Raw genomic sequence first — 14,058 nt, forward strand, 5'->3', positions numbered from 1 at the left:
CCTTCAACTTCCTGGAGCCCATACACAAAGACTGACCTCACCCTTTCATTCTCCCACTGCATATCCCTGTGTATCCCCTCATTTAATTTGGTTTCCTCGACTGCAGCTTCCCTTTCCTTGTGTGTGTGTGTGTGTGTGTGTGTGTGTGTGTGTGTGTGTGTGTGTGTGTGTGTGTGTGAGTGTGTGTGCGTGTGTGTGTATGAGTTTGTGTATGAGTGTGTGTGTGTGTGTGTGTGTGTGTGTGTGTGTGTGTGTGTGTGTGTGTGTGTGTGTGTGTGTGTTACCATTTTGTCCTAGGCACATGTCGATTAGACACTAGGCCTGTTGTATATGAGTACGTGTGTACTCACCTAGTTGTGCTCACCTAGTTGAGGTTGCAGGGGTCGAGTCCAAGCTCCTGGCCCCGCCTCTTCACTGGTCGCTACTAGGTCACTCTCCCTGAATCATGAGCTTTATCGTACCTCTGCTTAAAGCTATGTATGGATCCTGCCTCCACTACATCGCTTCCTAAACTATTCCACTTCCTGGCTACTCTGTGGCTGAAGAAATACTTCCTAACATCCCTGTGATTCATCTGTGTCTTCAGCTTCCAACTGTGTCCCCGTGTTGCTGTGTCCAGTCTCTGGAACATCCTGCCTTTGTCCACCTTTTCAATTCCTCTCAGTATTTTGTAAGTTGTTATCATGTCTCCCCTATCTCTCCTGTCCTCCAGTGTCGTCAGGTTGATTTCCCTTAACCTCTCCTCGTAGGACATACCTCTTAGCTCTGGGACTAGTCTTATTGCAAACCTTTGCACTTTCTCTTCTCTGTGTGTGTGTACTCACCTATTTGTGGTTGCAGGGGTCGAGTCATAGCTCCTGGCCCCGCCTCTTCGCTGATTGCTACTAGGTCCTCTCTCTCCCTGCCCCATGAGCTTTATCATACCTCGCCTTAAAACTATGTATGGTTCCCGCCTCCACTACGTCACTTTATAGGCTATTCCACGGCCTGACTACTCTATGATTGAAGAAATACTTCCTAACATCCCTTTGATTCATCTGAATCTTCAACTTCCAATTGTGACCTCTTGTGTCTGTGTCCCTTCTCTGGAACATCCCGTCTTTGTCCACCATGTCTATTCCGCGCAGTATTTTATATCTCGTTGTCATGTCTCCTCTGACCCTCCTGTCCTCCAGTGTCGTCAGGCCGATTTCCCTCAACCTTTCTTCGTAGGACAATCCCCGTAGCTCTGGGACTAGTTGCAAACCTTTGCACTTTCTCTAATTTCTTGACGTGCTTGACTAGGTGTGGACTCCAAACTGGTGTGTGTGTGTGTGCGCGTGTGTGTGTGTGGTAGTGTGTGTGGTAGTGTGTGTTTAGGGAGGGAGGGTGTGGGTTTGGGTATGTTTGATCGGGTAGGTGGATGGGTAGGAAGGTTTGCTTATATTCTGAGAAGTGCAAGCTGGAGCTTGTCTTGGTAACCTCATCGTCCCCTCTTGGCCTCATCGTCCCGTTGATCTAATCTTCCACTGTTGACAGTGATGGCTCTAAGTGAGGCTATCACACCTCATAGGCAGTCTTTCCTACATCCTCTCTTTTCTCTTCCATCTCCTCTCCCAGCTCTCCTATGCCCTCTTTCATCTCTTACCCTTCTCATCTTTTCGCTACCTTCCTCTCTTCTCACCCCTTCTCTTTTCACCCTCTCGTCTCTCTTCTTTCTCTCACTCCCCCATCCTTTCTTCTTTCCTTCCTCTCTCTTCTCCTTTCTCTCTCTCTTCTCCTTTCCTCTTTTCTCAGTTTACCTCTCTCCCTCTCGATTTCCCTATTTCCCCTTCTTCCCTCCCCTCCCTCTATCCCCTCCTACACACACACATGTAACAGACACTGAAGTTGGTGTTGTGGCGAGTATAGAGAGAGAAATGCTAGACCACTTGTCAAGTTGGAAGCTCTCACCTTGTGTCAGAGGTATCATCTAAGCTGGTTTACTGGAATAAAGAGGTAACCCCCTGCTAACCATACCCCCGGCCGGGATTGAACCCGCGGTCATAGTCTCAAAACTCCAGCCCGTCGCGTTAGCCACTTGACCAGCTAGCCACAATAAGATTCATCCAACTAGGTATATTTCTACACCATAGGAGGGTTAGCACAGGCACCACTGTGACCACAAATGCAGGTTTTTACAGACGAATCTCCAGCTAGCGTGGCCGTGACGAACTATAGCTCAAGTCCCTTCACTGCCGTCAACATGACTGCTGTCTGCCTGTACCTACGGTTTTGAGTGTTGGACGATAAAACAGGAGATTTGTCAAAAGTACTTTAAGATTGTTGTAGTTTCATGGACTAGGAAAACAGAATTATCCTTTAGCATGTCGAGGTGATTTGCATAAGCATTGAATATTTAGCAGCCTTTTTTTTTTATTAAGCTTGATGAATTTCTGGGTTGTGATTCACTGATGAACGAAATTTGATATTTTGTGGCCCATCACCTGGATGGTGAGGAAGCAGGATTAGTTATGCTTCCTCCGTCTACCTGTTGAGTGATCCAGGTGTTTTCTTCGTTACATGAATCTCCATTATCTATTAATGATTACTAGAGATTGCTGCCTTACTCCAACACATTGTTGTAGCGTGCTTTGATCCGTGCCTGTGAAGTTTCTCTGTTGTAATGAGAAACATACTTTAATTGGCTTATCATCATCTGGCGCCGCTAAACTGGCTCATAACACCGTTTGCGGTGGGTTATTGACAAATTTCGGAAGCTGGAAAATGTTTTGTAACTATTTTCTGGCTATTGACATAGTTGAATTCAAAATAATTTTTTTTTACCAAGGAACCTTAATAAATATCAGTATTTAGCATACTGCCTGACACAGTTGTACATGAATGGTATATACTGACATGATAAAGAGTGCAGTGTTCCTCCTTGACACATGTGCAACATCTGGGTATCTTTTTCTGTTGACGTTTTACCATCCACTGGGTTTATTAATACAATACAAGGACATAATGTGAACAATATAGAACTATATGCAAAAGATTAGGTCAGTCCCTCAGCCTTGGAGTCAGTGAAAAGTGGTAATAGTCGTGAAGATTCTGAAAGCACAGGCAGTAAGACTGTCTCGTATATACTGGCGTTAGGCAACGTCAGTATATAACATAACTATGTAATATTACTTAACATGATAAGTATGAAATATTACAAAATTTAAGACGAAGCCAGTATATAAGCGACAGTCTTACTGCCTGTGCTTCAGATTCTTCACCACGACAGAACTCTTCAACTCCAAGGCTGAGGAGGGACTGATTACCTCATCTTTTGCATATAATTCTTCATACTACGTGACTCAGGTATGAATTCTTGTGTAGGTCTGAGCATGTCATGCTTTGTCATCAGTACAATATTGGTATATAATACCGACTAGGTAATGAATTAGATATACATGCAACGCCATGCGTTGCATGTATATAATTCTTCATGTTTATTCATACATGTATGTGACGGCAGCCCGGCTTGTAATTTAATAATTTCACTTACCGTAATAGCTATGTAATATTACAAAATTAAAATATAGATTCCCAAAATGAATATTAATTTCAAGCGCTCAAAAATGCATAAGGAAGCAAATATAGATATGGGAAAAAGACAGGATTTTATCGGAAATTCTCGTAATATTATGACATCTAGGAACATTCCAAACTTACCTAACTTACCTGACTCTTTTCTCTCCAGCGATCTTTTATTTTGGAAATTGGGTCTAGTTCCTGAGTATGAGAATTGACTAGGCGTTTACAGTGCTGCTCATTATCTTGCCAGAAACATATCAAAAGGATCTGTGTCGCCTCGAGCAGCGTCGGCTTGCATGATATCACTGAACGTTTACACGGCCATAATCCATCTTGAAATATTTGTTCACCATATGCATTTAAATTCATCTTATCTGTTCTGTAGTCTTAAAAAATTAATAATTCTGATATTACTTTTGTATATTGTACATACTACTCAAAATAGTGTTCGTTTCAAGAGGTCGTTGTGATTCTTTGCTAGTTTTAATGCTGTATTGCCATATTTTTTAAAATAAATTAATATGTTATCGTGATATGGATAATTCATGTAATACAAATCCAGATATAGACATGTATATCACTTGCATGTATTTGTTTCATTTCACTTCTGATTTTTATAATTGTTTTGTGCAATTAGCTCGTATATGCTGTTAAATCACTACAGCGAGTGAATATAAAGTATGAAGGGTAGTTTGTAACTGGTATACTTGTGTGCTAGATTGTGATGGACCACACATATTTGGAAGCAAGTCTATACTGTACTCTGTATATTGTATTATCTATAATAAAGTAATTGTTGTTATTTTGCGTTGCAGAGCGTGTTGCGGGAGTTGGAGGGAAAGAAGCCGCAGCTGGACGAGCTAGTGGCCTCCGCTGACAGCCTGAAGGATGACGCCTCTCGAACTCAGCTCCACCAGAAGGGTAAATACACTCCTCTCCTTACCTTTACTCTTATTCCTAACTTCCTCCGGACTCCTTCAGTCGCTTTGTAGTTTTACCCTCGCCTAACTTGTCACCAATTATGCCTCGCCTCACATTTACGATCTTCTCTTTGAACGTTTTTCACAGGTATATACTACTAGGGTGTTTTATTATCAGCTGTTACTATTTTTTGACGCCATATTTCCGCCTAATCGCCTTATTGTGCAATGTATAATTCTTCACGGATAAAGTGTGATAAACGTTTTTGTCATGCATTGGTCTGCTTGTTAAGCTCTCGGCAGGATTGAGTATTTTTCCACTAAATTAATCTGGTAAGAGGGCACTTTTTTTTGGCGAGTAGCAGAAGTTGTAATAAAGGCGAGTGTGGCAACGTGAAAGGAGGTTGCGGAAAGCGGTATCAAGAAATTTGAAGGTTTGGTTGAGGGCGAACTGTGTAGCGTTCCTTAACCTTGAGTAAGTATATTAGCAAAGAACGGTCGACAGCTGTTGTAGTACCATACCAGAGTAAAGTTATGCATGTTTATTTTTTTCGATTTTTGCCCCAAGGGCCGAGTTCATTGTGCAACGCCGCTCAACCTAAAAGTAAACATTCCACTACACAGTCAGTACATTACAATCCAAACTATTAATACAGCATTACCTGGAAGGGGGAATTATATCTGGAGGGAGTCTCGGGAGTCAAGGCCCTCGTGGCCCGGTCCGTGACCAGGCCTGACATTGGAGTATTACTTATAATGAATTAAATTTCTTTCTGGTGCTTGTGCTCTGTTTTGTTGAAATGGAAGGACCTACACTTGTAGCACGAGCGTTGTTGAGGCTGAGGAAATTAACATTGTGTTGTGGGAGTTAATCTACTCTCTGAGCCCGGCCATGGGCCAGGCTCGTCTGGTACTTGCCTGGTCAACCAGGCTGTTGCTGCTGGAGACCCGCTGCCCCACATATCCATCACAGCCTGATTGATTTGGTACCTGGTGAAGATACTTGTCCAATTTCCTCTTGAAGGCTTTTACACTTGTTCCAGCCGTGTTTCTGACATCTTCTGGTAAGATGTTGAATAATCTGGGACCCCGGTTGTTGATACAGTGTTCCCTTATTGTGTCCACCACACCTCTGCTCCTCACTGGGTTTATTTTACACTTTACACTTCTCCCATATCTCTCACTTCAGTATGTTGTTATGACAGTGTGCAGATTTGGGACCAGAACCTCGAGTACTTTCCAGGCATATATTATCATGTATCTCTCCTCCACTCCAGTTAATACATGTTCAAGACTTGCAGGCGTTCCTAGTAGTTTAGGTGTTTTACAGGATCAATTTGAGCTGTAAACGATCTTTGTATTTGTTCCAGCTCCAATATTTCTCCTGCTTCGAACGGGGCCGTCAGCACTGAGCAATATTCTAAGTGAGGGAGCACTAGTGATTTGAAGAGTGTCACCATCGGCATTATTTTCCTTGTTTTGAAAGTTCTCAATACCCACCCCGTCATCTTCCTGGCTGTCGTGATCATTGTCTTGTTATGGTCTTTTAAAGAAAGGTTCGCTGACATAATTATTCCAAGGTTTTTACGTGTTTCTTCCGTTCTATTTGGTGACCCTCTTGAGTTTTGTATACAGTGTTCCTTTTGAGTTCTTCATTCTTTCCATACCTAAGCAGCTGGAACTTATCAACATTGAACGTCATGTTGTTTTCCACTGTCCACTGGAAAACCCTGTATATGTCTTCCTGTACTTTTTCAGTGTTCTCTACCATAGTGACTTTAATGCTTATTTTAGTGTTATCTGCAAATGATACAAAAGTGTGACGGGTGTTTATACCTGTGTCTGCTATGAGGATGAGAAACGGCAGAGGTGCCAGGACAGTACCTTGGGGCACTGAGCTTTTGACCTCGCTGATGCTGGATCTTGCCCTGTTCACTACTACTTTTTGTGTTCTGTGTGTTAGGAACCCGAAAATCCATCTGCCTACCTTTCCCGTAATGACCATGGCCTTCATTTTGTGCGCTATCACTCCATGATCGCATTTGTCAAACGCCTTTGCAAAATCTGTGTAAATCACATCTGCGTTTTGGTCGTCTTCCATTACCTCCGTAATCCTGTCATAATGGTTCAGCAGCTGTGGCAGGCATGATCGTCCTGCTCTAAAACTATGCTGGTTCCGGTTATGCTGGTTGTGCTGGTTCATGAAATTTGTAATCTGCCGTCTCATCACTCTTTCGACGATTTTTATGATGTAAGAAGTTAGGGCTACTGGTCTGTAACTTTTAGCTAGTGCTCTACTACTTCCCTTATGCACCCTTTAAGGCCTCCGGTATTTCACCTAAATGTAAGCTCTTTCTCCAAAGAATACTGAGGGCTCGTGCTAGTAGTACTTTGCACTTCTTTATAAATAGAGCATTCCACGAATCTGGTCCAGGTGCTGAGTGAGTAGGCATGTTTCCCATTTCTTTTTCGAAAACTATGGGATTTATGTGATGAATGGTTTTGGTTTGAAAAACCGACAAGTTGAAGATTGAGACACTTATGCAGCATATGGGAATCTTTATTCAGGAAACGTTTCGCCACACAGTGGCTTCATCAGTCCAATACAAAGAGGAAGGCGTAAGGAGAGGAGGAGAATGAGGTAATCAGTCCCTCAACCTGGAGTCGATGTGTTCAGTCCATCAATCTTGTAGAATGTACAGCATAGGGCCGTAGACGTGGCTTATATACTGTAGTGAGGTGACGTGAAGCAGATGGAGGCGGGGTCATAGTGGTACCATCCACTAGTCGAAGTAGGTCTTCGTCCAAAGGTTGAACAAGTGTTGAAGAATTCTTTGTAACAAGACCCCATGATGCTGCCGTGTCTGACAGTTGTGATGAATGGTTTGAAAAACCGACAAGTTGAAGATTGAGACACTTATGCAGCATATGGGAATCTTTATTCAGGAAACGTTTCGCCACACAGTGGCTTCATCAGTCCAATACAAAGAGGAAGGCGTAAGGAGAGGAGGAGAATGAGGTAATCAGTCCCTCAACCTGGAGTCGATGTGTTCAGTCCATCAATCTTGTAGAATGTACAGCATAGGGCCGTAGACGTGGCCCTAATGTTGTTGGTTAGCTCTGGTGAAAAAATCAAGACTAACCGACTCAGTTACAAAAGTCGGGTTCGCTCTTACTCCTCTCTCTGAGGCAGGGATTTTTTAAGCCTGTTTAAAAATGCCTCAGGAACCAGCTGAGTTTAAGGAAAAAAGGATTTGAGACATAAGAACATAAGAACATAAGAAAGGAGGAACACTGCAGCAGGCCTGTTGGCCCATACTAGGCAGGTCCTTTACAATTCATCCCACTAACAAACATTTGACCAACCCAATTTTCAATGCTACCCAAGAAATAAGCTCTGATGTGCAAGTCCCACTCAAATCCAACCCCTCCCACTCATGTACTTATCCAACCTAAATTTGAAACTACCCAAAGTCCTAGCCTCAATAACCCAACTAGGTAGACTGTTCCACTCATCAACTACCCTATTTCCAAACCAATACTTTCCTATGTCCTTTCTAAATCTAAACTTATCTAATTTAAATCCATTACTGCGGGTTCTCTCTTGGAGAGATATCCTCAAGACCTTGTTAATATCCCCTTTATTAATACCTACCTTCCACTTATACACTTCGATCAGGTCTCCCCTCATTCTTCGTCTAACAAGTGAATGTAACTTAAGAGTCTTCAATCTTTCTTCATAAGGAAGATTTCTAATGCTATGTATTAATTTAGTCATCCTACGCTGAATGTTTTCTAACGAATTTATGTCCATTCTGTAATATGGAGACCAGAATTGAGCTGCATAATCTAGGTGAGGCCTTACTAATGATGTATAAAGCTGCAGTATGACCTCTGGACTTCTGTTGCTTACACTTCTTGATATAAATCCCAGTAATCTATTTGCCTTATTACGTACGCTTAGGCATTGCTGTCTTGATTTAAGGTTGCTGCTTACCATAATCCCCAAGTCCTTTTCGCAATCTGTATGGTTAAGTTCTACATTATTTAACTTATAAGTGCTAGGGTTATGGACACTCCCGAGCTTCAGAACCTTGCATTTATCTACATTGAACTGCATCTGCCACTTTTCTGACCAAGAGTAGAGTTTGTCTAAATCCTCCTGAAGTTCCCTAACATCTACGTTTGAATCAATTATCCTACCTATCTTCGTGTCATCGGCGAATTTGCTCATATCACTAGTAATTCCTTCATCAAGATCATTGATATATATTATAAACAACAACGGGCCCAAGACTGATCCCTGTGGAACGCCACTTGTTACTGATCCCCACTCGGATTTAACCCCATTTATGGACACTCTTTGCTTCCTGTCTGTGAGCCATGATTCGATCCACGAGAGCACCCTTCCCCCAATGCCATGAGCTGCTACTTTCTTCAACAGTCTTTGGTGAGGAACTCTATCAAATGCCTTACTAAAATCTAAGTAAATAATATCAAATTCTTTATCGTGGTCAACAGCCTCAAAAGCTTTACTGAAGAAAGTTAATAAATTAGTTAGACAGGACCGGCCTCTTGTGAATCCATGCTGAGTATCTTTAATCAAGCTATGCTTATCGAGATGGCTTCTTATAATCTCAGCTATAATTGATTCTAGTAATTTGCCTACAATTGAGGTCAGGCTTATTGGGCGGTAATTTGACGGTAACGACTTGTCCAATGTTTTAAAAATAGGAATTACATTAGCCATCTTCCACATATCAGACACTGCACCTGTTTGAAGAGATAAATTAAAAATATTAGTTAATGGTTCACAGACTTCCATTTTGCATTCCTTAAGAACCCTTGAAAAAACCTCATCAGGACCCGGTGACTTATTTTGCTTCAGTCGGTCTATCTGCTTCACAACCATTTCACTAGTGACTGTGATGTTACATAATTTATCTTCTTCTGATCCACTATAAAAATTAATTACCGGAATATTATTAGTGTCTTCCTGTGTAAAAACCGAGAGAAAATAATTATTTAAAATCGAGCACATTTCATTCTCTTTGTCAGTAAGATGCCCATAGTTATTTTTAAGGGGACCTATCTTATCTCTGACTTCGTTCAAGAAGAGCTACGTATGTGTGTGTGTTTGTGTGTGTGTGTGATTTCGTGTTTGTGAAACCTTGAGTGTTTGTTAACTCTGACGGTAATATCGGTTTTGTGTTTGTATGGATATAACTATTTCATTTGTGTTGGTAGCACTTGGAGGTACCTTTATCAACACTGGTACTAACTGCTACTTGATCTTGACTGATTTTATTTTTCATACCGAGCTTCTTCAGCGTGATCTGTGTTCTGTGTTATTATTTTATACGGATATATTTGATGATTTTCCGCCTGGCGCTGTGTGAGCGTGTTTGAATACTCGTGCACATGTGTAAGCTTACAGATTAATCTTCTCGTACACCGGGATATACTGCATTCATACATTGATCTGAGCTTCTCCACCCGTTACCATTAATATTCTCCCTTCATACATAAATACATGCAGTGCTGCTGCTGCTGCTGCTGCTGCTGCTGCTTCTGCTCCACCTCCTCCAGTTTTCCTCTTTGTTCCAGTTTTCCTCATATTTTTCCTAGTCCGTTTTTCTTAACTTCTCGTCCTCGTTTTCTTTCGTCGTTTTTTTTCTCTTAATGTCCCGCTGCCTCTTCGTTGCTCTCTTTCGAAAACACGCACGCGCGCGCGCGCACACACACACACACACACACACACACACACACACACACACACACACACACACACACACACACACACACACACACACACACACACACACACACACACACACACACACAAGAAATTAGTGCAAAAACTGGAGGACCAAGCAGGGATAACAGGGAAGGCGCTACAATGGATCAGGGAATATTTGTCAGGAAGACAGCAGCGAGTCATGGTACGTGGCGAGGTGTCAGAGTGGGCACCAGTGACCAGCGGGGTCCCACAGTCCTAGGACCAGTGCTGTTTCTGGTATTTGTGAACGACTTGACGGAAGGAATAGACTCCGAGGTGTCCCTGTTTGCAGATGACGTGAAGTTGATGAGAAGAATTCATTGGTCCAACAATTGGCTCCTGGAGTTCAATCCCACCAAGTGCAAAGTCATGAAGATTGGGGAAGGGCAAAGAAGACCGCAGACGGAGTACAGTCTAGGGGGCCAGAGACTACAAACATCACTCAAGGAAAAAGATCTTGGGGTGAGTATAACACCAGGCACATCTCCTGAGGCGCACATCAACCAAATAACTGCTGCAGCATATGGGCGCCTGGCAAACCTCAGAACAGCATTCCGACATCTTAATAAGGAATCATTCAGGACCCTGTACACCGTGTACGTTAGGCCCATATTGGAGTATGCGGCACCAGTTTGGAACCCACACCTAGCCAAGCACGTAAAGAAACTAGAGAAAGTGCAAAGGTTTGCAACAAGACTAGTCCCAGAGCTAAGAGGTATGTCCTACGAGGAGAAGTTAAGGGAAATCAACCACGACACTGGAGAACAGGAGAGATAGAAGGGACGTGATAACGACATACAAAATACTGAGAGGAATTGACAAGGTGGACAAAGGATGTTCCAGAGATAGGACACAGCAACGAAGGGACACAGTTAGAAGTTGAAGACACAGATGAATCACAGGGATGTTAGGAAGTATTTCTTCAGCCACAGAGTAGTCAGGAAGTGGAATAGTTTGGGAAGCGAAGCAGTGGAGGCAGGATCCATACATAGCTTTAAGCAGAGGTATGATAAAGGTCACGGTACAGGGAGAGTGACCTAGTAGCGACCAGTGAAGAGGCGGGGCCAGGAGCTTGGACTCGACCCCTACAACCTCAACTAGGTGAGTACAACTAGGTGAGTACGTACACACACACACACACACACACACACACACACACACACACACACACACACACACACACACACACACGTGTAACAACACCTGTGTTGTGTCGTACTGTTATAGCCACCTAGAGTACACCACCAAGTAGTATGGTATGTTAAACATCATTCATTAAATAGAACTTTCTTTTTATGTCACATTAAATCTACTTTATAAACTACATTGTGTTTTGTACTAATGAAAATAATTGTTTTTGTTTCTGTCACAGTGATGGGTAATGCTCTGTCACAGTGATGGGTAATGTTGTGTCACAGTGATGGGTAATGTTGTGTCACAGTGATGGGTAATGTTGTGTCACAGTGATGGGTAATGCTGTGTCAGTGATGGGTAATGCTGTGTCACAGTGATGGGTAATGCTGTGTCACAGTGATGGGTAATGCTGTGTCACAGTGATGGGTAATGCTGTGTCACAGTGATGGGTAATGCTCTGTCACAGTGATGGGTAATGCTGTGTCACAGTGATGGGTAATGCTCTGTCACAGTGATGGGTAATGCTGTGTCACAGTGATGGGTAATGCTGTGTCACAGTGATGGGTAATGCTGTGTCACAGTGATGGGTAATGCTCTGTCACAGTGATGGGTAATGCTGTGTCACAGTGATGGGTAATGCTGTGTCACAGTGATGGGTAATGCTGTGTCACAGTGATGGGTAATGCTGTGTCACACTGATGGGTAATGCTGTGTCACAGTGATGGGTAATGCTGTGTCACAGTGATGGGTAATGCTGTGTCACAGTGATGGGTAATGCTGTGTCACAGTGATGGGTAATGCTGTGTCACAGTGATGGGTGATGCTGTGTCACAGTGATGGGTAATGCTGTGTCACAGTGATGGGTAATGCTGTGTCACAGTGATGGGTAATGCTGTGTCACAGTGATGGGTAATGCTGTGTCACAGTGATGGGTAATGCTGTGTCACAGTGATGGGTAACGCTGTGTCACAGTGATGGGTAACGCTGTGTCACAGTGATGGGTAATGCTGTGTCACAGTGATGGGTAATGCTGTGTCACAGTGATGGGTAATGCTGTGTCACAGTGATGGGTAATGCTGTGTCACAGTGATGGGTAATGCTGTGTCACAGTGATGGGTAATGCTGTGTCACAGTGATGGGTAATGCTGTGTCACAGTGATGGGTAATGCTCTGTCACAGTGATGGGTAATGCTCTGTCACAGTGATGGGTAATGCTCTGTCACAGTGATGGGTGATGCTGTGTCACAGTGATGGGTAATGCTGTGTCACAGTGATGGGTAATGCTGTTACAGTGATGGGTAATGCTGTGTCAGTGATGGGTAATGCTGTGTCACAGTGATGGGTAATGCTGTGTCTGATGGGTAATGCTGTGTCACAGTGATGGGTAATGCTGTGTCACAGTGATGGGTAATGCTGTGTCACAGTGATGGGTAATGCTGTGTCACAGTGATGGGTAATGCTCTGTCACAGTGATGGGTAATGCTGTGTCACAGTGATGGGTAATGCTGTGTCACAGTGATGGGTAATGCTGTGTCACAGTGATGGGTAATGCTGTGTCACAGTGATGGGTAACGCTGTGTCACAGTGATGGGTAATGCTGTGTCACAGTGATGGGTAATGCTGTGTCACAGTGATGGGTAATGCTGTGTCACAGTGATGGGTAATGCTGTGTCACAGTGATGGGTAATGCTGTGTCACAGTGATGGGTAATGCTGTGTCACAGTGATGGGTAATGCTGTGTCACAGTGATGGGTAATGCTCTGTCACAGTGATGGGTAATGCTCTGTCACAGTGATGGGTAATGCTCTGTCACAGTGATGGGTGATGCTGTGTCACAGTGATGGGTGATGCTGTGTCACAGTGATGGGTAATGCTGTGTCACAGTGATGGGTAATGCTGTCACAGTGATGGGTAATGCTGTGTCACAGTGATGGGTAATGCTGTGTCACAGTGATGGGTAATGCTGTGTCTGATGGGTAATGCTGTGTCACAGTGATGGGTAATGCTGTGTCACAGTGATGGGTAATGCTCTGTCACAGTGATGGGTAATGCTGTGTCACAGTGATGGGTAATGCTCTGTCACAGTGATGGGTAATGCTGTGTCACAGTGATGGGTAATGCTCTGTCACAGTGATGGGTAATGCTCTGTCACAGTGATGGGTAATGCTCTGTCACAGTGATGGGTAATGCTCTGTCACAGTGATGGGTAATGCTGTGTCACAGTGATGGGTAATGCTGTGTCACAGTGATGGGTAATGCTGTGTCACAGTGATGGGTAATGCTGTGTCACAGTGATGGGTAATGCTGTGTCACAGTGATGGGTAATGCTCTGTCACAGTGATGGGTAATGCTGTGTCACAGTGATGGGTAATGCTGTGTCACAGTGATGGGTAATGCTCTGTCACAGTGATGGGTAATGCTCTGTCACAGTGATGGGTAATGCTCTGTCACAGTGATGGGTAATGCTGTGTCACAGTGATGGGTAATGCTGTGTCACAGTGATGGGTAATGCTGTGTCACAGTGATGGGTAATGCTGTGTCACAGTGATGGGTAATGCTGTGTCAGTGATGGGTAATGCTCTGTCACAGTGATGGGAAATGCTCTGTCACAGTGATGGATAATGCTCTGTCACAGTGATGGGTAATGCTCTGTCACAGTGATGGGTAATGCTGTGTCACAGT

General features: G+C 43.5%; 1 protein-coding gene across 10 annotated transcripts in view; it reads left to right on the forward strand.

Annotated features, from left to right (window-relative positions):
• Positions 1-14,058, forward strand: part of LOC128688508 (utrophin) — a gene marked incomplete at its 5' end in the record, with an annotated part of 1,206,544 nt that overhangs the window by 700,942 nt on the left and 491,544 nt on the right. For all 10 annotated transcript variants that reach the window (XM_070084560.1, XM_070084566.1, XM_070084565.1 and 7 more), the window contains 1 exon segment: positions 4,359-4,464. In XM_070084560.1, coding sequence (XP_069940661.1) covers positions 4,359-4,464 — 106 coding nt within the window.

Source organism: Cherax quadricarinatus, chromosome 13 (assembly GCF_038502225.1).
Source record: "Cherax quadricarinatus isolate ZL_2023a chromosome 13, ASM3850222v1, whole genome shotgun sequence".
Lineage (NCBI taxonomy): Eukaryota > Metazoa > Arthropoda > Malacostraca > Decapoda > Parastacidae > Cherax > Cherax quadricarinatus.